This window comes from Gadus macrocephalus, chromosome 6 (genome assembly GCF_031168955.1).
Source record: "Gadus macrocephalus chromosome 6, ASM3116895v1".
NCBI classification, from domain to species: domain Eukaryota; kingdom Metazoa; phylum Chordata; class Actinopteri; order Gadiformes; family Gadidae; genus Gadus; species Gadus macrocephalus.
Window position 1 is genome coordinate 4,327,478 of NC_082387.1, and position 25,623 is coordinate 4,353,100.

The following is a 25,623-nucleotide window of genomic DNA, read 5'->3' on the forward strand; positions in this document are numbered from 1 at the left end:
AAGCCAAACGCAAGTTTTTCCACCGCCAAAAGTGGGTGTGACCCGGACTTTGCCGTACCCGTTCCGGCCCCGTTCTCGGGACTCCTCCGTTGGGGTACCGCAAACGAGACGAGACGCCTGAAAGGGTCCCGTGAAATTCTAGCTACACCCCCCCTCCGTTGATTGGTCGACAGAATCGTCACTTCCGGGTGACGCGGGGATAAAAACAAACGAACAGTAGCCTCGAGGTATTATTCTTTACAATTAACTTGTCGCGTAAAACGCTTGCTTGGGCGAACAAGGAGGTGGAGACGTTCGTCTGCATTCTTGGGGAGGAAGACGTTTTTTACGATGTTTACGTAGCTGCCGCGGCGATCGACAACCGGCCTACCACAAAGGGTACTGTCGGCAGTGGAAACGCGACCTCGGAACTGAGCTGGGCTATACCGCCCCTTCCCTACCGCACCTTTGCGATCCGATCCGTTCCGCACCCTGCAGTGGAAACGCGGCATTACAATACATAACTAACGTTCTATGTCGAATAGGCATCGCCTTTTAAGGCTATCGCTATTGGGTTAAAGGGCGAAGCACGATGTAGTCTATGCCTCATTGGTCCCGATCAGTGCCAGAAACACAGCTACATACGTGCCAGTATCATGCGTTAGACATAGCGCATGGTTTCTCAACGGGGGGGCGTTTGCACAACCTAGGGAACGTGCTGGGAACGTCATTTTCTTTCTTTTTTGTGTTAGAAATGTTAAAAAATAAATACATTTTAAAATAGCCAACTTCTGTAATGATGACCCAATTGCACACTTGGTATTCAATTTCTAAAGTCACCTTAACTTAGACATTCAAAGCCAATAACTCTCAAAGCCATCCCACAAGGGTTCAGCACATCTCAGCTGATTTCATTCACTCATAATAATCTTCCAGAGCATTCCAGTTGATTATTTAATAAAGCTTGTTATAATGGAGTTCAATGCTGAAATAAGCAGGGGACCCCAACCTTTTGAACAGTAGTGTACATTGTACAGATTATGTAGGATAAGAGATATGTAAATGTATTGCATATTACAGACCGTTAGACTTTACTAAATCAATTAGATGTACTGAATCATGTAAAATAGTGTTACATTGGATTTTAATATTATTATATTTATTCTAGAGCTGTCAAGCGATTAAAATATTTAATCGTGATTAATCGCATTAATGTCATAGTTAACTCACGATTAATCGCAAATTATTTTTCTATGCTAAATATCCCTTGATTTTTTTGTCCCATAATTCTTCTCATTTTAATTCTCTTATCAACATGGTGAAGTGCATCGGCTTGCCTTGTGCAAATGATTTTTTATTGATAACAACATTGGCATATACTGATCAAAACAGGACGATACAAAAAAAGAGCCTATAGTGCAATTAAACGACTGCTTTGAACAAATGTCATTTGAACATAGCAGTCAGGCTACTGCTTCTTTGTTTTGAGCCAAAGAAAAAAAACAAATTTTTTATTTGTATTTTTTTTTAAAATAAAATAATTGCGTTAATCGCGCGATAATTTTTTTAACGCCGTTAAAATTGGTTTGCGTTGACGCCGTTAATAACGCGTTTAACTGACAGCTCTAATTTATTCACATATTGTGAGGCTCAGTGATGAGCATTGCTATGCTTTTCAGGCTGGCCTGCTCATCAATCAATTAAAATAACCAGATTGACTCGAAATTGAAATTATATTTTTTGTTCTGTTTTTGTGTCATCGACAGACAGGAACCGGCATACAACAGCACCTTGATTCCATCGAAGAGAAAAGACAGCCCTATCTTCTTGCCACTGGTACCGAGAAAAGTCACATCCATGGCTACTACATCATACTGGACAAGCAAGCCATAGCTTGTCAGGCTGTGAGTGCTGTTGGAGCATTTGATGAACTTTTCAAAGCTCACTTTGTATTTGGCACATCCTGCAACAATGCGCTGTACAAAATGTACACTTTCATTCAGACCACAATTTTAGAACCAGACATAGGAGAGGTTAGAGACTCCTCGGGTTGCTGAACTCGGAGCAAGATTGCTCCACTAAATTAGCTGTTGAGCTCTACTAATGTGTGTTTTCCTTGTAGTGAATGTTTTGGTTGGGTGAATCTTCTTGTTAGACTCTCGAAGAGTGTTCATGGTTTATTGCAGGCAACAAACGGAGAGGACGCTGGCGCTGTCTGTTCGCCGCTTCTCCAAGCAATCTTTGGGCCAATTTTGGCCAATTTTATTTTAAAAAGTGTTTTTTTTGTGGACATATAATCTCTACTTGGTTCCCTGCTAGCTACATCAGCGACATCAGCGACGAAAAGCAAGCTTATGGACTGTCTTTAGTTGTTCCAGTGTTATTGTGAAGAGCCGTGTAGCTCACTTGCTATTTTGGCGTCCCTAGCAACGGCTAAAAACAACGGCTAAAAACAAGTAGCCGATGTGACATTTTCCTTGTCACTGCTGGCGTTTTTTTTCGGTGACCTGGTGAGGAATATGCCCTGGTCAACCTGCTAAGCTGTCTCTACTGTCTCGTGGATTTTCTGCACTGCCTCCCAGCTCTTCCCCAGATGCTTCGGGTCCGTACCTAGCTGCTAACAGGCAAACATCACTCTGGCTGGTTCGATGTTGACGTACTTCGCCCCACAGCTGCTGAAGTACAACAATCGCTCCATCCCACCCTGTATTTCCACCATTAAGCAGCTAGGACTATTGCGTAGACCTCGATATATCCACAGAGGCTCAGGGAGAAACTTTATTTATGGTCAGCCTGCCGGCTTCATCACATCCATCAGGTCCGCTGAGGCGGCTGAGGGCAAAAGACGCAACATCGCGAGATCCCCGCACTCCCGGCTGGATAGATTACATGGAGTGGATTCCAACCTGCGCGGAGTGGATTTTAAGGCTCTGCGACCTGTACAGAGAATAACCCTCACTGGTCAAATTTGAACTTTTCAACACTCAATCCTTGAATAATAAATCCAGCTTGATTGAAGAGCATATCAGGGAAAAAGGACTTGACTTCATGTGTCTAACAGAAACCTGGCACCAGCCAGAGGTTTACTCTGCCCTAAACGAAGCCTGTCCCCCAGGCTACAGTTACTTGGAGGCAGCCCGCAGAACTGGACGCGGTAGTGGCCTAGCTGTCATCCACAAACAGGACCTGGAGTTGTCCCCCATGGTGCTGCCTACAACTTCCTCCTGTGAATGTCTTGCATTCACATGCAAGCCCCCCCCATCCCATGACTGTTCTACTCATATACAGGCCCCCAAAACCCAACTCTGCTTTCATCCCGGAAATGTCTGATCTCCTCACAACACTCTGTACTACCTCTGCCAATACCATCATTCTGGGTGATTTAAATATTCTTGACACCCCCTCATGCCAGCCCGCTGCTGATTTTCTTCAGCTGCTAGACTCCCTCAACCTACAACAACATGTTGATGCCCCCACACACTCCAGAGGACACACAATTTACCTGGTCATCTCAAACTCCGCCCCCATCAGCAACCTACAGGTCTATGATCTTGGCGTCTCGGAACACAGTGTTGTGTCAATGGAGCTCCCTTTTCCTTCCTCCCACACCAAACCAAAGCGGCAGATCCACTTCAGGAATTTGAAAAATATCAACATGGATGCCCTGGCCCTGGACCTTCAACATCTCTCCTCTGGCTCAACTGACTCCCTCTCTGTTGCTGACTCAGTGGACTTATACAACCAGTCCCTGAGCAGTCTCCTGGATCTCCACGCCCCCTTAACATCGAGGTCAGTCTCCTTCTCGCGCTCCGCACCCTGGTACACCAGTGAACTACGTACAATGAAGGCGGCTGGGCGTGTCCTTGAGCGGCGACTCAAGGCCTCTGGTCTGACCGTTTACAAACAGGCATACAGGGAACACAGGAGGGTATATGCTGAAGCCCTGAATAATGCAGGGTCCAGGTTCTATTCCACAATAATCAACAATAGCCCTGGTAACTCCAAACAGCTCTTTTCAACTATCAATCACCTTCTCAAACCCCCTTTACCATCCCAATCTGATGTCACCACGGAGAGGTGCAACATGCACATCAACTTTTTTAAACAAAAAGTGAATAACATCCGCTCACACCTCTCCACCACTACTGTCCTGCCCCTTCCAACTGCTGACCCACCGATTGACTCTGTCCAGACCCTCTGCTCCTTCTCCAGCATCACAAAGGAAGAGGTGGAGGACGTCATCAGGAAAATGAAGCCATCCGATCCACCTGTGCACTAGACCCCTTCCCTACAGCTCTGCTGAAGGCCAACATCTCTGCTGTCTCTCCACTCATCACCAATATCATTAACCACTCCCTCCTGGCCGGCCATATCCCATCTGCATTAAAAACTGCTGTCATCAGACCAACATTAAAAAAACCTACCCTTGATCCAGAAGTCCTCTACAGGCCCATCTCAAATCTCCCATTTCTGTCAAAAGTTCTGGAAAAAACAGTTGCAGCACAACTCCAGGATCACCTCATACAACATCACTTGTTTGAAAAATTCCAGTCTGGTTTCCACTATGGCCACAGTACAGAAACAGCCTTGGTCAGGGTCAGGAATGACCTCCTGATGGCAGCAGACACCGGCTCCCCATCTCTCCTCATCCTCCTGGACTTAACAGCTGCTTTTGATACGGTTGACCACAATATTCTCCTTCACCGCCTGCAATACACCATTGGACTATCAGGAAATGTAAAGAACTGGTTCACCTCGTACCTCACTGACAGAACTGAGCACGTTGCCCTGGGCAAAGCAAAATCACACACCAACAACGTCACCTGCGGTGTCCCCCAGGGCTCGGTGTTGGGCCCCACACTGTTCTCACTGTACATGCTCCCCCTGGGTAGTGTCATTAGCAGGCATGGCTTATCTTACCACTGCTATGCTGATGATACACAGCTCTACATCAGGACAACCCCCACTTCTTCTGCCCCTCTGCCAACATCCACACTGACCACCTGCCTGGAGGAGATAGAGGCGTGGATGAAGCTCAACTTCCTACAACTTAACAGCCATAAAACGGAAGCCATCCTTGTTGGCACGCCACATCAGCTCCGCTCCCCCACCATCACCAATATCACCTTCTCTGGCCAAAACATCCCCCTTTCCACATCCGTCACCAACCTCTGTGTTAAAATTGACCCACAACTTAATTTTGACACCCACATCAAACACCTCTGTAAGACAGCATTATACCACCTCAGGAACATCGCCAAACTCCGTCAATCACTCACCCTGGCTGATGCAGAGGAGCTCGTCCATGCCTTTGTCTCCTCCGGGTTGGACTACTGCAATGCACTCCTCATTGGGACCCCTGGCAAGAGCATCCAGAGGCTCCAATACATTCAAAACAGTGCTGCCAGGGTCCTGATGAGGGTGCGCAAGCATGACCACATCACCCCCATCCTGAAATCACTGCACTGGCTCCCTGTCCCACTCAGAATTGAGTACAAGGTCTCCCTCCTCACCCACCAGTGCCTTCACGGACTTGCCCCCCTCTACCTTCAGGAACTCCTCACCCCCCCCCCCGACAACCTCACGTACACTCCGTTCAGGATCCACTCACACCCTCCAAACCCGACATACGAAGCTGTGCACCATGGGTGATCGGGTGACCTTTTCTGCTGCTGCCCCTAGACCAGTGGTTCCCAAACTGTGGGCCGCGGCACACTGGTGTGCCGTGAGGCAAGTCCAAGTGTGCCGTGGGATTTTGTGACACCCATAGCCTACTGCAATATAGTATACAACTATACAAAAATAATTATTTTAATTTAATATATACTACTTTGAATGCATTCATTCCATAATACAGAGGCAAACTCTTTATCTAAAAACTATTTAAAAAATCCTCAAAGAGGATCCCACATTTCGCTGTTCGCGCAGTTGCGCAGGTGGGAATTTAATTTGAGTGAGCGCACTATATATGCCGAACACCTTCAGACCTTAAAAGAGAGGTTTGAGCTCTATTTTCCATGTGTGGCGGACATCGAGGACAATGACTGGATCCGAGACCCATTCAACCAGGAGTCCGAGTCCTCAAACGAGAAGCTCACTATGAAGGAGAGAGAGGAGAGCGCAGAGCTCCGTGCGGACCGCACGCTGAAACTGAAATTTAGTGAGCTCACACTCGATCAGTTTGGTTTGTGCATCAGAATATCCAACCATCTCCCACCACGCTATCGACCAACTTCTTCATTTCCCCACCACCTACCTGTGTGAGTTGGCGTTCTCCACTCTTGTTTACATGAAGAACAAGACCGGAGGCCTGTTTCAGGTAGCTGGTTTAACATACTCTGAGTTTAATCCTGCGCTCTGAGTTGGTTGACTCAGAGTTCAGGGTTGAAAAGAAACTCTGTGTTTTCGGTTTCAGAACAGGTGATCAGCGTTGGGTTAATCAACTCTGAGTATGTTCACTCTGGGTTGAGGGCGTGCCTGTTGACTCTAAAGAGCCATCATCAATGGATCTCTGATAACATGATCAAACATGGACCAAAAGCGTAGATCCACTTACTTTCTCCCACGGAATTGGAAATTCTAATGAACGCGTATGCCGAGCAGTTACCCAGAGAGAGCTTGGCCTGAAATAGCTGAACAAGTCAATGCGTGAGTAAAATAAATTAGTAAAATAAAAAAAAATAAGAGGAAAGTTTAATATCTTCCACTTATTCAATATGTAAATGGTGTGTATGTGTGTGTGTGTGTGTGTGTCAATTTACGCAACCCCGAGTTGCCCCAAGAGGACTTGGCAGCAAATGAAGATGAAGTACAAAAATATAGTTCAAACAGGTAAACTAATGTTGAATTGAAATCAAATCAATTGTGCGGTTTTGCCTGCTGTACCTAATTTAACAGCTATATTCAACATGTGATGGGCCTATATTTAAGCAGTAAATGTAAGTAGTACATTTCCCAGCCACCCCCAACACTGCCTATATATATATATATATATATATATATATATATATATATATATATATATATATTGTCTTCAAAATAGCGCTTACTGAATATTAGGGTAACATTTTCCTCCATGTTAGCAAATCGAAAAAAAAAGCAGAGGCCACCTCTGCAGGCCTCACAGAGGCTGAGGAGATGGCCCTCAGACAACAGAGTATGCGTCCTGTGGCTGAGGGCATCCCTGGGGAGAGCTCCTCTGATCCCCCCCCCCCCCCACCCCCCAGGATAGAAGTGCCTTTATAAGAGGTTGGTTATTCAAAATAATTAAATATGTACACGCAACCCAGCATGTTGCAAATTGGATGGGGCAATATTCTGCGCTCAAGTAATAATTTCACTGTCTAATCATCTTCTTCCATGGCGTCATCGCCCTACTTGAACCAGATGCCCTCACCAACCTCCATGCAATTGTAACAATTCAAAATATGCAAAAGGATGCTTTGGAGATCCAAATTTTGGAACATAAGTTAAAGGTGAGTGAGGTGCAAACTGGGATACTGTTCCCTGCTCTAAAAACATACCCGATATGAATGACTTTTTTTGTGCTTTCAGGAAATAAAGAAATCCTCATAAAAAGTAGATTGTATTTATTAGAACACGGGCTGTGGTGGGAAAAGTTATTTTGTTGAACAGTTTACTCAAAGGGTTTTACTTCAGTGAACAATGCAGACGATTATGTGGAGCATGTGCATGTAGAGAAGATCTGGTTAAAAGCAGTACCAGGGTCTTTTCTGCCTTGCATTCTTAAAATTAGTTTCTTGACTTGCAGCAGTTATAGGTCCGTGGTTAGTCAGCTACTCTGATCATGGGAAAGCCACAACGTTAAAGTGAATGTAGTACAGAGCGGGCGGGAAGCACGGGGCGGATCATTCTGCATATGTGTTAATTGCGTAAAAAAAAACAACTTAAACTTAAAGCATGCCCCCGGTGAGTTTGACAGTTAACATGGGGACTGAGAAGGTGGACTAAATAAATGATAGATTGCGCTAAAAAACGATAGCGCTCGTGAAGAAAATTATCAGGAAAAGAAAGTATATCCAACCGGGTTCTTAATAATCGTTCCTCACGGAGATTCCTTCTGAGGATCGCAGCCTCTACATCCACAGGCTCTCGTAGAAAAGGACATGCCATTTCTAACACTTCCTTCTGTCGGAGAGCTGCCTTCAGCCTTATAGACAACAAACTCAGAGTAGGTCTAACCACCTCCCGAGCAAGTTAGGTCCACGGCGTATGTTGCCGCAGCAACTAACTCTCGGTTGCGCTGAACCTGCTACCTGAAACGGAAAACCCAGAGTTTCCACTAACTCGGAGCGAACAAACTCTGGGTTGCCTCAAAACCAGCTACCTGAAACACGCCTCAGGTCACGGCTCTCTGTTGAGCAGGACTTGCGAGTGGCCCTGTCCTCCGTGCCACCAAGGATTAAAAAAATCGGTGCGCCCCGACAGGCACATGTGTCCCACTGATTTGTTAGTAGGCAGAATATTTACAAAAAAAGCCTGATTCAAAATGTTAGTTATAATTTGTGGGTCAGATTCAGGACCATGCAGCTTTCTCATGGACAGTTCTCTGATGAATTTCTGTTTCCTTTGCCTCACCTGTCTGGTTGAAATGGGTGTGTTTGATTAACCCCAATTTGATAAAGTTTAAATATTTTTGTGAAGTATTTTGTTAATAAATATTTCATGAGTAGTCTTGTCTTTGTCACATCTTATTTGGCATTAGTAAATAATTATAAACTTAACAGATAAACAAATGATATTAGTGATAACACGTGTTATAAGGCTATTTTGCACAATAGGTGTGCCTTGAAATTTTTATTTGTCCTTTGGTGTGCCTTGGGCACAAAAAGTTTGGGAACCACTGCCCTAGACTATGGAACGCCCTCCCTGACCACCTGAGGGCTCCACAGACTACAGCTCTTTTTAAACGGAACCTCAAAACCCATCTCTTTAAAAGAGCATTTAGCTAAACTTTCTTTAGCTAAATGCTCAAAAAGTTTAAAAAGTTAGCTAAAAAAGTTTTTTAAAACTATTAAAAAACTTTTAATAGTTATTTTTTTCTCTGAAGCACTTTGAGATTCTTGAATATAAAGTGCATTATAAATAAAATGTATTATTATTATTATTATTATTATTGCCTGGGAAAACTCTCTCCCTTAAATGTGGCCAGAATGGTTGTTCTCTTGAGTTTGGGTCGTTTTCAGGGTTTATAAAACATTTAAATCGCGTTCACAGTGGACAAAGTTCAGTTCAAAGTATCACCGAGGGCAATGTTTGCGCTAGAAGAAATTGGTGCCGGTCATGTGACCGGGAAGGTTTCCTTTTACCGGTCAAATTGGAAAAAAATCGGTCAGATATTGTCCGTGTTTATTGCACTTAAAAAAATGTATAGGGAGGCTATATAAAAAAGAAGAAGTGTGTGATCATATTTTGATTCGCCATGGTTGTTAAATACCGGTACTCCGCAAAGCTTGCCGCCGGCTTTCGCTAGCTTGCCGCCGTTTAGTTCATAAACCTACGGTAGTCTATAGTGATCAATTTGAGCGAGTGCACGAAATGTAACAACTTATTTATTTTATCACACAGGCTACGCTACAATCAAAACCCTAATTGTTTTACATGAATTGGCTAAACAAATGACTACTGTAGCATATTTAAACACAATTCAAATGAACACATTCAAAAGTATTCCTGCTCAATTTACAAGGTTGAATTTCCTCGTGACTGAATGTTTGTATACAGCGCGCATGCTGTATGCGCGCAGCGGCGCAGGGTTGATGCGCTCCACTTTTTTCTGTGGATAACCAGCGCCTTGAATATTCCGCATAAAACGAAACCGGATTGTTTTCGCCCGTTTCGGCTCCGTGTGAACGGGGCCTTATTTCCAATCAGTCATCCTGACCGGAGACATTTAGAATTTTCGGTCCTTTTTTTCCGGTCAACTACCGGTAATTACCGGACAACGGGAACTCTGACTGAGGGACAGACCTCAGAGGCCAGAAATGTGTCAATGTCTTGTGATGATGATAGTGATTTGTGTTTTGGCGATGTGGCTACCTCCTCAGTCAAAATTGCTGATCTTTCATTGACCAATAAAAACACCAAGGATGCTTCTGGAGCTATTGTAGCTCAACTGCTGTCAGCAGGAGTAAAGCCATTATTTATTGAGACTGTTGACTGACTGTTTGTTTGTGGTGTTAGTGGTTCGGGGGGCAGCCTTTATGCACATGCTCGCCTCTTCTTCTTATTTAATTTTCTTCTGGATTTCTGTAGCAGAAGCAGCTGAACCTCTTTCTTATCATTTCCTGTAGGGGAGGTTGCGACTTCAACAAAGTCCAGGATGAGTGGCAGGCACTGAAGGTCATTGTTGCCAACACCTTCAGTGACAAAAGTTACCTAGCCCTGTGGCAGACACTCCTTACCAAAGAGCCATATAATCATGACTTTGAAGTATGTCATTAATATATGTAGAACAGTGATGTTGCTAGGTACGCGCCCTGACGCATTACAATCTGAAAGGACGCACTAAACTCACTATCCATGCGTCCCGGGGACGCATCTAATTTTCCCCATGAAAAACGATACATTGTGAACATTAAACAACTCGTGTTTAATCACAGTAACTGGCCAAAGAAACCTTCTTGTGAGCAGACCGGACAAGCGCTGATTCAACCCTCTGCGCATCTACTCGGCGCAGACGTGATCCCCTGTACAAAGTATCGCGACATGCTAATTTAGCCGCTACCAAAACAAGTAGCTCGTCACCGCTGATTTCATTTCAACAATTAAAAATACGAACTTCATAGTAAATAAACCCACGTTTCCACTGCTCGATGCTGTGCTCATTCGTGTCGATTATGTTGTAACATTTAGGGGACGTGCTGTAATGAAATAAATGAAACATAATCCGGTGGTGGTGATGAAAACTACATTGAACGGCAGCCGCCATATTGTTATGCCCAAACGGCGCCTGCGCATACATCGCGCTTCCAACGAGATCCCGTTTTTCTCGAGAAACAGGCAGAGAAGAGAGAACGCAAAAATGCCACCAAAGAAAAAGATGAAACCTATTGCAGGTCAGCAAACTATTGCAGCTGCATTTTCTGTCCCCACTACCTCTGCACTCCTCCCTGACTCTGAGCAGCCTAGAGAGAGTACCTCAACATTGCCTGTACCTACTTCTGCCTCCATATACGTTCATTTATATACATTTAATTTAAGAAATAGAATAATAATAAAAAAGAAACACATTTTTTAAACTGGGGAGTCGGGACCCATTGAATTTCTCAGGGACCCACCCAACTCGCCACCTGTGGGTCCCGGGGACTCACTACATTGAAAACCTATCAACATCACTGTAGAATATCTTGAAAAATATATACATTTTTCAACCTTATTCAAAAATAGTTTGTTTTTCTAGAACATCCTGCACCTAGTGGAGATCATGCTGCTGCTGCCAATTTCTTCTGCTCAATGTGAGCGAGGATTCTCTGCACAGAACAGAATAAAAAATTCTGTTCGAAGCAGTCTCCACGTCTCCACGACAGAAGACCCGATAAGGATCAGCACAGAGGGAAGTTCATTGGAGAGTTTTGATCCTTCGACCTCCGCAATGCAGTGGCTCTCCTCTAAACGGTCCAGGAGGCCTAACTACAAGGAGTGGCCACAGTTTATTTCAGAGGTGTAAAATGTTGAAATACTAAACGATTATATTTTTGACTATAGTATGTGTGCTACCAACATTTTTTTTTTTTTTTTTTTTTGCTTGCTAGCACCAGTGCTACCACTTTAAAAAGTAAGCGTACATCCCTGCTACAGGGTTATAGTGTAGACCTAACATCTTCAGGCTACAGGGTAATAGTATAGTCCTAACATCTACAGGCTACAGGGTTATAGTAAGGTCCCAACTTCTACAGGCTGCAGGTTATAGTATAGTCCTAACATCTACAGGCTACAGGGTTATAGGAGAGTCATAACATCTACAGGCTACAGGGTTCATAGTCCTAACATCTACAGGGTGAAGGGGTTATAGTATAGTCCTAACATCTAGGCTACAGGGTTATAGTATAGTCCTAACATCTGCAGGGTTATAGTATAGCCCTAACGTCTACAGAGTTATAGAATAGTCCTAAAATCTACACTGTAGGTGTTGGGACTATACTATAACCCTGTATATTCTACAGGGTTATAGTATAGTCCTAACATCTACAGGGTTATCCGATGCTCGCCTTAACCAGCCGACCTAATACTAACCGTCTATTGACCACTGCCTGTCGACCTGTTTCTAGTGATATTGATGATCCGTATGGTGTATGTTTATGTGAAGGTAAGCTAGTGGTATAGTCGGACACATTGGCTGGTTGAATTAGCTTCTCATGTCAGGCGTCAACAATGTTTGCCAGTGGGATATACGCTTTGAGAATAAATAATCCAACAATGTAACGTTATTAATTCGGCTCCTAGTACTGACTTATAATATAAACCAAGCTATACGTAGATTGACCTTGTCTGATTAGTCGTATTAGAATGTGTTGACTGCAGTTAGCTGGCTAGCCATTCATTCATTGGACACGCTATTGGATCGGTAAGGCTAATGGTAGCATAGCTAACCGAGCTACAGCAACACACACCAACCATCCATACCTTGTGTTCAATTAATGTATCCTTTTGAGTTATATTTTACCTTAGTATAGTGCTGTCTCAATGTATTCCATTCACAGTGTCATGCCTGTTCTTCTACATGTTGCAGGCTCTCCACAACAAGCAGACGGGGCTCATCGCATGCGAAGTGGTAGGGACTCTCCAGTAGAGAACTACTATGGGTCTACTATGGATAAATTCCCCAGCTTATCGGACCCGGTGTTTCAGTTCAACTCAATACCGTGTTAACTTCTTCTTCTTCTTTTTGGTTATCGGCACTTGCGTCCATCATTTCTTTTTTGGTGCATACCTGTCACACTAAATTTGTACCGGCTGCCAAATTTGTACCGGGCGCGTCATCCATACGTAATCCATTCCAAACCTGCCTGTCAGCAGATGATCGCGTCGTCCGTTGCCGGGCAGGTTTCAAAAAACATTCGCGCTCATGTTGCCAAAGACGAAATAACATAATACAGTTAACGGATCGCTAGATAACACTTGTTTTTACTTTATATTTGTATTGTATTTAATTGTTTGATCAAATTTAGCTAGTAAACTGAGTGTTTAAAGCGGGTTTCAAAAAACATTCGCGCTCATGTTGCCAAAGACGAAATAACATAATACAGAAAACGGATCTAGATAACACTTGTTTTTACTTTATATTTGTATTGTATTTAATTGTTTAATCAAATTTAGCAAGTAAACTGAGTGTTTAAAGCAGGTCAAGGACGAAATAGCACAATACAGATAACGGATCGCTAGATAGAAGGTTCACGAATGTTCGTGAACCTTTCACGTCATTCGACGCAACGGACGAAGCGATCATCTGTTGCCAGGCAGATTTGGAGTGGATTACGTATGGATGACGTGCCCGGTACAAATTTGGCAGCCGGTACAAATTTAGTGTGACACCGCCACCAACTATACCGGAGTATACCACTATCTTATTTGTATTTTCTATAATCTTAAATAGATAGATAAATTAATAAGGGGGGGGGGGGGGTAGGCTATATTAAATTATTTTATATAATCCTGTCTCTTTTAAATATTCGCTTACTACCCAGTATGCCACCCAGACTCCACACTCTTCCTAATCTCTGTAATTTATCAGCCAGCCTCATTCTCTCCTCGGTGTATCTCTCACACTCCATCAATACATACAATTTCTGTTTTTCCACATTCACACTGATCCGTTCCACTTTTCTCTATTAGAAATAAAGTTATATTCAGGTGCACCGTTCTCAAATCCGCCAGTGTGAGTGTGGCCAGTCTGGCCAGGCCAGGCCAACTTGGCCACTTGGGAGAGGTGTGCTGCTACGGTACGGGCAGCCACGGTACAGATGCTAATGAGCCGACACGCGCACACGAACGGCTACGCAACCTGAGCTGGACGACGTATAGTCCATGCGACGACCATGGACATAATAAAGGCGACGAGCCTTCTTTCCCATTAAACGGTAAACATGGCGTCAAGCAGTTTAACTGTTGGTTCACGTTGGTCCCATAGAGAAGTCGAGTGTCTGTCCAAGTGCGAACGGTGTTCTCTGTGTTGTTGTCCATTGTTGTTAAAACTCTGACTGGCGGTGTCACGTTAAAATTGTACCGGGGGCGAAAATTGTACCGGCCTACGTCATCTGTTGTTTACATCTTGACAACCTGCCTGGTAACAGACGACGCGATCGTCTGTTGCCGGGCAGGTTGCAAAAAACATTCGGCTCATGTTTCCAAAAGAAGAAATAACATAATACAGATAACGGATCGCTAGATAACACTTGTTTTTACTTTATATTTGTATTGTATTTAATTGTTTAATCGAATAGCAAAAGACGACGCGATCGTCTGTTGCCGGGAAACGGGCGATCGCGTCAAATGACGTAGGAAGGTTCTTGAACATTCATAAATGCGATTAAACAATTAAATACAATACAAATATAAAGTTAGCAACGCCAATAAATGTTAATGGTAAAATAAGTGTTCTGCCTTGTCACGCTCAATGAAGGAGTGCAATGAACGAGCATGAAAGTTCGCGAATGTTCAGATGACGTAGGCCGGTACAATTTTCGCCCCCGGTACAATTTTTACGTGACAGCGGCAGACTGATGGTCCATGCAGAAGACGCTTGGCGATGACGTGTTACGACGTGATGACGTATGTACAAGAGCCTACCGTGGCCAGGCTCAGTTACGATGGCCAGATGGCCTAGTGTGATTGCAGGCCAGAGAACAATGGGGCCAGTTGAGCACGGTTAGGTGTGAAAACGGCCAACGGCCACGACCAGATGGCCTAGTGTGAGTGCACTCTTGGGTGCACTCACGCTAGGCCATCTGGCCGTGGTCGTGAGAATAGTCCTGCATGTCCTATTCTCATTCTTGTGATCACTGTTTCCTCCCTTCTATTTTTCCTTTTAACACCATGCGCACACACATTATCTTGTATAGTATAATCATTTCTGTGGTTTCTCTATCCCGTCTTTCCTGCCACTTTTTAATCACTTATTTTTTTAGAATTGCTTTAACTTCGGTTTTTCCATAAGGCATATCTATTATATTGTTCATTTTCGTTGCTATTTTGGCAATTTTGTCTGCTTCAGTATTATGTCTTTTCGGAAACAATGGCAGAAGGACTGAGAAAAGCAAAAAAGCGAAATTTCACGGAGGTTGAAGTGGAGACACTTGTGGGTGAGATGGAGGCCCGGAAAGTAGTTGTGTTCGGGGATCGACAACAACAAAAAGCAGATTGAGTGGCAACAACATGTTGCTGCAGCAGTGAACTCTGTCAGTAGCACGGAGCGCACAGTCCCAGAATTAAAAAATAAGTGGACTGACATAAAGGTACCTATTTTAATGTTGCCTACCAATAAATCGTTATGGTCCCTAAAGACCCTCTCTCTCCGAATCCTGCCATTTGCATGGTCCGCCAGAAGTGCTAGGCCTATATGGTGCAGCATTACCACGACGTTCACCTCTGTATTTATACCACCACACCATCTGTGTCGCCAATTCTTCTTTTCCTCCAAACCATGCGTACGCATGGGTCAGAGTTTGCCTCGGGCTGCGCACATTCTCCCGTCAAGGTGTTTTTTTATAGATCACAACCATGGACATAAGATCACAACCTTGGCGTGGAAAGTCACGAACGCCAATTTCAGCCCCGTTTTGTGCGTACACAACGGTTATAAATGAGACCCCTGTTGTTTTTGACATCTTTTGTATTTATCTGTATATAGGCTATCATAGTGTTAGATGAGTTCTATATGATTCCTAGTGTTATAAGAGTTCTATATGATTCAGTGTTATAAGAGTTATATATGCCGGAGGTGGCTGCTTCTACCATTTTCAATGCCAAACGGCATTATAATATAGGCTATTCACAAGGGAAGGGTACTATACAGTTGTATTAAAGTAAGCCATCATAATTGACGCCTCTTTAAGAAGCCTAGAATATTTAACAGAAATTGTATAAGATTGTATCATGACTCTTGCCTTACAGTGAATTGAATTGTGATTCACTTTTTATTCATGTTCTCCGGTAAACGAATTAACTTTAATTGTTCCAATTGGTCTACAGGTTTACTATTTTTTGCTCTTCGGTATTGCAGTCAACACTGATCAGTTCATAAAATTGTAGGTGCAAGATATGATATAAAAGATACATAATTTAAGACTATGGAGTAAATCTCCAATCAGTGCAAAGCTATGTCTCATATCATTATTCATTCTCAAACTAAACTGTATTTCATTGTAATTTCACAAGACATACACATAAGGTGAGCGAAGAATTACACAAAACCCTCCAACTCCAACCCTCAATCTTCAAGTACAGAATGCAACTGCAGCCCCTGGTCCTGTAATGTTAATTAAATGGTTCCGTAATGGCACATATTTGTTTAAAGAGCCAATATACCTCTGTTGGCAAGGTTTGACAGGAGGCTGGTGCCTAAAGTCTCCTCTACTATCGAACTGAGACTAGGTCAATGTCATCCAGAAAAGTTAGAGTTAGCATGCTGTATTATGTAATGTTCTTTGCTGAGAAGAGCTCCCAACTAAATGCCAAAGTATCATAGTTTCCAACCGTAAATCTTCATTGCAGTCAGTCATTGCAATGAAAAATGTGTGGAGGCTACTTTATTAAGATATTAATAAAAATGTGAGCCATTAAAAAATTCTAAAATGTTGCAGGGGTATTAAGGTAGTGATGATTATACACAATAGATAGCAATATCAATAATGTTTGCATTTGATGCAATATAATTTATATCAAATATACGAATGAATGTGTACATTTATTGTTGAACCAAACTTGAAATTATATATGTATTATAAATTGAGGTAAATGTAAGCAGAACAAAATTATTAGAATAAATTAATCAAGGGGCTCAATTATAACAAAACATTTGAGGTTTTAAAATTAAAAATGTTTATTGCTCCTCTATGCACAGGTATAAGATATTCAAAATATACACAACATAATAAAACCTTAAAACTTTGATTCACACTTTTACGAAGTTCAAACCATTTGAGGTATAGTCATGTGCCTTTGATTTCAGTCCATGGCCCTTACTTGGTCTCTTTTAAACCATAAATAAAGTCTTCTGGTAGGGTCTCAGCAGGCAGGCTCCTGAGCTGCTCATCAAAGGAGCGAAGGCTCCACAGCTTCTCCAGTTCATAAACCTCCCTGGTCTCCGGCAACATGAGGTGAAGAACCATTCGACCTGAGGACACCACAGGACATATTCATTAGAGCTGTTATCCTTTACTTATGACTTGCTATGCTTTGAAGGTCAAAACATGTACGATCCTTTACGTACCAAAGTCAATGCACTTCCAGTCTTCAGCCTCCTTTCCCTCCAGTTTAGCGTGGGGCTCACACTCACTCTTCATATATTTATGCTTTTAAAGAAAAATGTAATATGTTTTATGCATATATTGATCAAATGGTAGATTCAAACTGTATAGGTGTGAATACTGCAGTTCAGCAAAATGAATGTTACCACTTTAATAGCATAATGGGCCATTGCGCTCAGATGTCTCGGTGAAATACCACTAACGACTATAAAGTAGTCTGAATAATTGAGCTCTTCTGGTATTTTGATGACGCAGATGTCCACTGCGTTTTCCTGACGGAGTAGAGATACAATCACATCGATATTGAAATCTGTGAAAACAGTAAAGGCAAACGATTGGTTAACAAGAATCATGGTTGTTGCTGTTCAGGTTTGGATGGTATAATGTTTTGATTAGTTTAGCAGCGACAGTATTTTTCACTACTCTATTAAACAGGAATGGGTGAACTATACTGGTTTGATTAATCATACCTTGGAATGCCTGATATCCATCCATGCACCGTTTAAGATCAATCAGAACTGAATAAACTTACTACTGTGGCCTGCAGGACTATTGTCCTCCTCCTTCTTCTCTTGAAGCCCTCTCCTCTTTGGTTCAATCATCATCTCTGAGCAGTGTCTCTTTGGAACCATACGACCAGCAGCAGCAGCAGCATGCAGGTGACATTGTTTAATCGACCTTTTAACACAACTTCGGTGACTGAACCTAGTGCCATATCGCGCTCCGAGGGTCAAAGAGCTATACTTTGCTACTTTCAGGTATCCATCCGCAACATCTTTAGCAAGCACTGAAGTTAACAGTTGTCGGCAACTGTTAAGAGTAAACATGACTTAGGTTTACCTTCCGAGGTCCTCGTTCGTCGATGAGCAGGACCTTTACGTTTATTTTCGTGATCTCATTGCCTGTTTCTTCTTTGGTTAAATAGGTGAGCATAAACTACTCCGAGGAAAAAGCACGCCCCCTGTTGAGTTAGTGAGGATGTTGTGATAAACGCATCGTGTGTAGTGTAATCAGGCGAACGCATGCAAAGAACAAATTCAGAAAATTACATGTAGGCGTATTTTTTTTTATTAATTTCAATTCATATTACTGGAATTTACAAAATAATATAAAAATATCATGTTTTACGACACTCAAACAGCATAGTGTTGTAAAACATGAAACACTATGCTGTTTCATGTGTTTCATGTTTCTAACATCTACACCCTGTAGATGTTAGAAAACACACAAATAAGATATCCAGGCCACATCTCTTAAAAAAGGCTGGAATTATGACAATTTCAACATGCAGCACAAATTATACTTCTGCAATTACAAGTCAAAGGAATAGATCACCTTGCATAGACTAAAATGCTGGAAAAAAAATATGATTGAAATAAGCTCTCATAAAGGGTCAACTATTCTGCGTTGAATAATCGCTGGAGGTTTGCTGTGGGACTCTAGGTTACCCATGGAGCTTCCACTCTTACCATAGCTTACATGCACTCATCTAAAGAAGAAATGCAACCGCCACAAAGCTGTAATTCCCTCACACACACACACACACACACACACACACACACACACACACACACACACACACACACACACACACACACACACACACACACACACACACACACACACACACACACACACTTTGTTGTCGTTGATTGCGACAAACTCAAAATATACAACTGCATATGAGATAACTGTATATATTGCACACGTGACAATAACAAATCTCAAATTAGATTTTTTTTTCTTCATTGTATGGCTAAAACCTTTACATTTCAGACTACAAGGGGGAGTGATTTGTAAACAAAAAATTAATTCTGCATTTTCTAGGCACTTTCAGACCCATTTCTTTGGACTCGCTGAGAGGAAAATAACCACTGGGGAGCTGAAAACGACATATCTCAAGGGCTTTTTTCTGCTTGCATTCACACTGCCAATAGGAACACAGAAGAGAAGTAGGATAGTTTATCAAACTAATTTCTGCCTGCGGCACGACAAAACTTAAACAAACAGCTGAGGTCAGCCGGAATGGAGTGGGTCCTTGTGTGTCGTAGATGTAAAAAATCGAGTTGGAAAGTTGGAAACACTTCAACTGACCCTGAAGTAGGCGCCAGAAAAGTCCCTCAAAGGAAAATTCTTATAACTAAAATGGTTCCCAGTTCCTATTATGCAGACAAAAAAAATGATTAGCTAGTTTCTCCAGCGATTCTATGAAAAAGTTCATCCGGTCCAAAAGTGCCTTCTGTCACACATTGTAGTTCCTTGGATGTGGTCAGTCCTCAGCTGACCAGTCGGACACTCTCAGTCTCAGGCCAACTGGGATGTGGTCCGTCAAACCAGCCAGCTGGGTGATGTAAGTAAACTCTTCTATTTCCTGCATGGGACAAGACGATTGGAATTTCACTGATGTCTAATTCAAACGTTAAAACTAAACTTTAGAAGGAAGTTTAGTTATACAATAGAAACAAGGGGGAAATATTTTGGAACTATCCAGAAAGAGTAGCTGGAGTTGGATTCTGCATTGAATTGGATACCTTGGCTTGGACAATCTTTCCCAAATTTGAAAAGTATACCTTTCAACTGTAGCAACATAATGTATCAATGGAATCTCACTGTAGATTAAGCCAGAGAGCAGAGATTGGTTTGGAGACATACCGTTTTGTAATGTTTTGGAAGAGAGTTCTGGCGGTACAGGATGTAGTCGATCCGACGGCCCACCCAAGGCTCATCAGGCAGGGGGTAAACCAGAGGGACGCCAACCACTGGCACGGGTGGCGAGATGTACTGCCTCCTTAGCTCCTCCGTCTCCAAGGTTCTAGGAAAGGCAGGGAAATAATGAATGAAGCCTATCCAAACTATTTGGTAAAGATGTGAGTAGCATTGAATTAATGAATGAAGTCTATCCAAACTATTTGGTAAAGCAGGTTAGCAGCAGTGCTTCTAGAAAGTGTTAAGTGGGTGAACCTCTGTAGATTATCTGGGGTGATGACGTCCTCTTCATACATAGTTGGCTGTTCCATGAGAGTGCCTGGTCAAAGAAATTGGACATTTTTCTGAATGAGAGACAGCACAGAGCGCTGTTTTTGAAGGAAATTAAATGGTACTCACCGATCACCCAGGGCTTCTCTTTCCCCGGTCCGGCCCTGCAAGGGTCAATGTACTCCTCAAATATATTATGATTCTGCTCCCGAAGGTCATCTAGGTCAACAGAAAGGTGTTTTAATGATTACTACAACATGGAAGTGTAAAACCAAAAATGAAAAACTTGCCAATACACATACCAGGTGAGCAGTTATCAAAGTTGAAATCTCCGCAAAGCACATCAAAAACAACCACTTCGTCTGGCCTTCTGTGGGAGGTTTGAAACTCGTTAATCCACACTGTGACCATAGTCAGCTGCTCACAGCGAATCTCCCCTTCGCCTGTTTAAAGTGAGAAGACACAAAGCAACAATGATCAACTGTCACAAAAGACAGGCCCATGCACTGCTTCCCTTTCAACTGGATTGAGATAGTTCTGAGAATTGGTAAAACAAGAAAAAACATAAGAAATATTGTTTTCAGAGCACTTTGATTATTGATTGATAATATTTGTAATCAAAGCACAGGACACAAACGTTATAGTGTTACAAGTTTAGTGAAGAGGCATTGACAATAAGAACATTTTTCATAAAAAAAATAACCTACCTTCCATAATTAGACATAAAGAAATTACTAGGACATTTTTCTGTATGTAAACCCACACAATGGATCATTTAGAGAGCTATAATATTGTGAGCTTCACTTTGCTCAGTGAGAATAAATAGAATTTCAGAGGTAATCAATCATAAAAAATAAATTTAAATGAAGATAGAGTCCAACACCACATTAAATTAACTTCAACACCACATTAAAAAGATAACTTGCCCTCTGGTGCATGAAGATGTGTGCAGTTAAAATAGCCAACCACCTTCTCCTGTTTGTGATTCTGTCCGATTAGCACCTACACCAACAACAAATCACATTTACATTTACATAGAATACACAAACATGGTTTCATCACGGTTGTAGACATTTAAAATAACAAAAATACTAATAATTAACTATATGAAATTACTAGTAATAAAGAGGAAATGCTAATAAGATTTAATTCTGGTAAACCAAACCCACCTTGGCACAGAGCAGGCCCTTGGCAGCCAGGGCGTCCTCCCCACGGCTGTTGGGGAAGCAGTAGTACTGGGCCTCCAGGACAGGGAACCTGCTGGCCAGGAATAGGCCGCTGTTGAAGAACTTGAATGAGGAGCAGCAGGGCGTCTGCCAGGCGTACACCCCGACGTCGTACAGGATGTGACCCAGCACGGGTCCCAGGGCGTCTTTCAGCTTTCTTGCTGCCCGCTTGTCGAACACTTCCTCCAGACACAGGATGTCCACATTGGCAGGAAACAGCGACGAGACCTCCAACGGTACTCCGTCCCGTTCGCCAGGATCCTCAGAGCGCAAGACCCTGGGGGCGCTTCGCTCGCCAGCCTCACCCTGCTGGTTGGAGTTCTGGTTTGTGTTGATGGTGGTGGCAGTGGGTGGCGCCGTTTCCGTGTCCTGCTTTTCCGTATCGTCACAGGGTATGTGAACCAAACGGCTGTTAGGGTTGGCTTGTGGAACCTCTCCCTCTACAGCAGGCTTGCTCTGCTTGTCAATGGCACCATAGCTAGGAGAGTTTGAGGTGTGGAAGAGGCTGCTGGATGCGCTCAGATTGCCACAGCTGCTGGGGGAGTCAATAAATATGCGGATATGGGGTCGACTCACCCCCTGAGCAACACATCTGCCGATGGTGGTAGCCCGGCGCTGGGTGTGTCCCAGGTTGTTGAAGCGAGCAAGGCTGTCGGGCAGCAGGCACAGGTTGGCTGTGGCGAAGCCAAACGTGGCCTTGCCCTCCTCAAAGATGTGTCTGGCCTCCTGCTCCAATGGGATTTGTGTCTCTATGTGGTAGGAGAAAGGTCTGCGGTAGGCTTGGAGTGGCGCCCATAAAAGAAACCCAAGCAAGGCTACTGGAGACGTGACAAGAAAGAGGATAAAAAAGATAATTGAGCCAAAGAAGACTTGGAGGGGGTGGAGGTAGCATTCTCGCTCCTGTCTCTGGACTCTCTCCAGGGTAGTGGACTTGCACACAGCAATGAGGCGGTCCAGGAACCAGAAGCAGGGGAGTATTAAAGCCCAGCCGACTGCATGGAGGCCAGCTACACATCCATTAGGGAAAGGAGACAAGTGCAGCACCATGACTGCTGATTTGGTTTACAGCAGTAAACGAAGTAGAATGACGGGCCCCAGGATCTCTAGCACCAACGACATTCCAGAAAGAGAGAGGACCACTGCAAACAAGTTAGTAATTAGGTAGATAAATAAAAGTGTCAGAGTATAAAAACGTAATTAAATCACATAAAAGGACTCCTTTCAATCTCTGTTTTAGTTTAAATTGAGGTCAGATTACATTGATGCAGATCTATTTATTGTAGGGGCGGTGGCGGTTCTACACGTCCCTGCCCCCCCCCCCCCCCCCTCTGGCCCCCCTGTGCTGACCAAATAAAACAATTATGATTTTACCGAACTAATGCAACGCAACGTTCTACACAGGTAAATTAGACCCTCCTTGGCCCCTCCTTGGCCCCCCTTGTAAAATGTGTCTAGAACCGCCACTGTGTAGGGGAGATTATACACTTCTTCAACCGGCTCGCAATACAATTCATCTATTTGCCAATGGTGGAATACCAAAACATACAATAAGGGTACAGCGCTCATCCTGGGCCGAATTCAATAGTTCGAATCAAGGAAACCTCTGACAACCTTTGCTACACAAAACCTGCTTTAAACTCGCATGGCAAAAAGGAACCCATAGGAATCGCCATTCAACACGAAACACACAAACAGCCGGTCGGATCCAACACTAATGGCCACTATGTACACAAAAGTGTGTTTTAAATGCGCCGTAAAATGACCGAAGAACCCTTCGCTATGAACATGTTTCAACACTAGACTAACACCTGCGCACGCAGCACCACCGCCTCAGCAATGGAAACTGGGTAAGGCTCTGATCTCTAGCCTAACAGCTAGCCACCAACCAACGGCTTTATACAGACATTATGTATAGACTAAGAAATGTTCTACTAAATATTTAAATTGATCATTGATTGGTAGTAATACGCTTACCTTGTCGCTGCGTTAAAAGAAGTACTGCTTGAGGTTGTTTCTCTTTCAATAAGCCACTCCCTGAACGTGTCGTCACGGGGAAGGGGTGTGACTCGAGCCGTTGACGTAACGTCCTCCTCACCTGACAGCTCATCTAGGCAATAGCAGAGCCCGTCTACGAAGAGCCTGGGCACTCCCTATACGCCCCATTGTACCGATTTTGGTTGTAGTTCCATGAGACACCCACTAGGGGTGATCGCGGGCGAGTCCAGATTGAATGGGAGTCTATGGGGCTAAACGGCTAATTATGCCTCTTTCACCTGCTTGTCGTTGAAATATCGCAAATTTTATTGTAGATTCCGCAAGTTCAATATAGATTATGGTTCAAAAGTCAAATGAGTGAGTACTTATGTCCTTTCGATTTCTTACAGTTTGGGCCGTTGTTGGCCATACACGCTAGCATTCTGCTAATGAATGCTGATTGGTCAGGGACGGATTTGCGACTGATTACGACCAGAGAGAGACCCCTCTTACGGCATCTGAAGCTGAAGAGCAATCAGAAACGTGTTAACTCAATTTTTGAGTACTGTATTTATATTTTCCTGCAGGTCCTTTATTTTTTAGATAGTTTGGTGAAAGTAGGCTACATGGGCATAAATGGAATTTCTTCCATTTCTTTCGTTCAATGTTCAATGTGTTATATACATGGTAGGTACGGTATGACCACCTTAAATAATACAGTCAATATCCCGCTCAATATCATTTAATCTGTCATTGTCTATTTTTCGAAAATAAAGATAGTTTAAAAAATAAATGCCTCGTAAATGTGCAATGATAAACTGCACTTACATTGGAAACGGATTGTCCGTCTTTTCGTTTACCAAGGACAGAAAAAGGTAACGTTCTTGCTTGCTCCTGTATGAATGGTCCTAGGCTACCTGAGGCTTCACCTGGTAATGAAAGTTGCGCTGGAGCCCGGGTGATATCGCACATGGCTTATTCAAGTTGCGCGCTAGACATTCTCTAAAGTGTCGAGACTCAAGCACTTAACTTACCTTAACCGATTGTTCCATACAAATGGTTAGTTAACGATTTAACAACTTCAACATCTGCTATTACAGTCGTTATTTTTTTGTAGGACTTGGGCTAATGACCTTGCACAGAGGGAAAACACATCTACACCACTTGTCATTGATTTCTATGCATTCACTGATCTTTACAGATGGGTTTGTTTTAAGCCATTGAATATACCGTAATTGCTCTGCCATGCAACACATTATAAGCTACACATGTTTGTTAAATGAGAAATATGGTCTGGATCACATTGAAACAGTAACAGTTGTAGAACAGTAATTATACAAACATTATATCAACATTGCAACAGGCAAGTTTATTCAAACATCACACTAACAAGAACACAATAAGAACAGTAACTAATAAAAAAAAAAGATAAATGATTTAACAACACTGAACATACTGAACAGAGGTAGGGGAAAAGGACAGAGGAAGAAGACTTGTCCGTTGTCACAGCATCAAGGTCCGACTGTAGAGATCAAGAAAGGAAGAGGCATGAGGAGAACAACAGAACACTGCTCTCTAGCAGATTGTTTACTGATGTAAACTAAATTGATGCAGTCTTAAAATTATGATTCTAATCCAGGTTTCTATTTTAGGAGAAAGAAATGGCTCATAATCGTTACTAAAAAAAAAAGCTTTATCATCGGCACTAGTGAGGATTAGAAAAAACACTCTCTGTAAGTAACATACATATGTAAAACATTCGCGCATTTCTTTTTTTTACATTAGCTCACTAAAACTCTAACTAGGGCAAAAAAAAAAGCCTTACCTCCAACAGCTGGTGTTATCGTTGCGGGACAAGGGAAGTGCTTTAGAAACTGCCGTAAAGTAGTACCTCTGACAGTATTACAGTGTGTGACGTCATCGCATGTTTTTAACGCCTTTTTAGAACAGATACGTGACCTTAAAAAATGCAATATTCAGCT

General features: G+C 42.9%; 3 protein-coding genes and 2 long non-coding RNA genes across 10 annotated transcripts in view; 2 read left to right on the forward strand and 3 right to left on the reverse strand.

The window, feature by feature from the left end:
* Window positions 1-12,817, reverse strand: part of LOC132458726 (protein PALS2-like) — a 70,075-nt gene extending 57,258 nt beyond the window's left edge. The window contains exon 1 of one of the 3 annotated variants that reach the window (XR_009525930.1): window positions 12,665-12,806. The gene's annotated coding sequence lies outside the window, so the exon portion shown is untranslated. Of the gene's footprint in view, window positions 1-12,664 lie in introns of all 3 variants that reach the window. The other 2 variants (XM_060052996.1, XM_060052997.1) reach the window with 2 other exon arrangements.
* LOC132458772 (uncharacterized) overlaps window positions 1-25,623 on the forward strand; it is a 214,362-nt gene that overhangs the window by 30,994 nt on the left and 157,745 nt on the right. The window lies entirely within an intron of this gene.
* LOC132458779 (uncharacterized) lies at window positions 13,712-17,011 on the forward strand. The gene is made up of 2 exons (XR_009525955.1): window positions 13,712-14,206; window positions 14,711-17,011. It is a non-coding gene; the product is annotated as an uncharacterized LOC132458779 (long non-coding RNA).
* Window positions 16,733-18,413, reverse strand: malsu1 (mitochondrial assembly of ribosomal large subunit 1). 3 transcript variants are annotated; one of them, XM_060053034.1, is made up of 5 exons: window positions 18,306-18,413; window positions 17,998-18,085; window positions 17,612-17,775; window positions 17,429-17,510; window positions 16,733-17,332 (listed from the first exon to the last, which is right to left on the reverse strand). In XM_060053034.1, the coding sequence occupies exons 1-5, from the start codon at window positions 18,396-18,398 to the stop codon at window positions 17,178-17,180; spliced, it is 582 nt and encodes a 193-aa protein (XP_059909017.1). In that variant the 5' UTR covers window positions 18,399-18,413; the 3' UTR covers window positions 16,733-17,177. The 3 variants fall into 3 exon arrangements, with proteins under 3 accessions (XP_059909017.1, XP_059909016.1, XP_059909018.1); XM_060053033.1 differs by having other exon boundaries at window positions 17,998-18,357; XM_060053035.1 differs by lacking the exon at window positions 17,998-18,085 and having other exon boundaries at window positions 18,306-18,354.
* smpd5 (sphingomyelin phosphodiesterase 5) lies at window positions 18,516-23,763 on the reverse strand. Of its 2 annotated transcripts, XM_060052988.1 has the most exons (8): window positions 23,642-23,763; window positions 21,611-22,806; window positions 21,368-21,443; window positions 20,744-20,884; window positions 20,571-20,660; window positions 20,427-20,490; window positions 20,118-20,277; window positions 18,516-19,836 (listed from the first exon to the last, which is right to left on the reverse strand). In XM_060052988.1, the coding sequence occupies exons 2-8, from the start codon at window positions 22,712-22,714 to the stop codon at window positions 19,735-19,737; spliced, it is 1,737 nt and encodes a 578-aa protein (XP_059908971.1). In that variant the 5' UTR covers window positions 22,715-22,806; window positions 23,642-23,763; the 3' UTR covers window positions 18,516-19,734. The 2 variants fall into 2 exon arrangements, with proteins under 2 accessions (XP_059908971.1, XP_059908972.1); XM_060052989.1 differs by lacking the exons at window positions 18,516-19,836; window positions 20,427-20,490 and having other exon boundaries at window positions 20,117-20,277.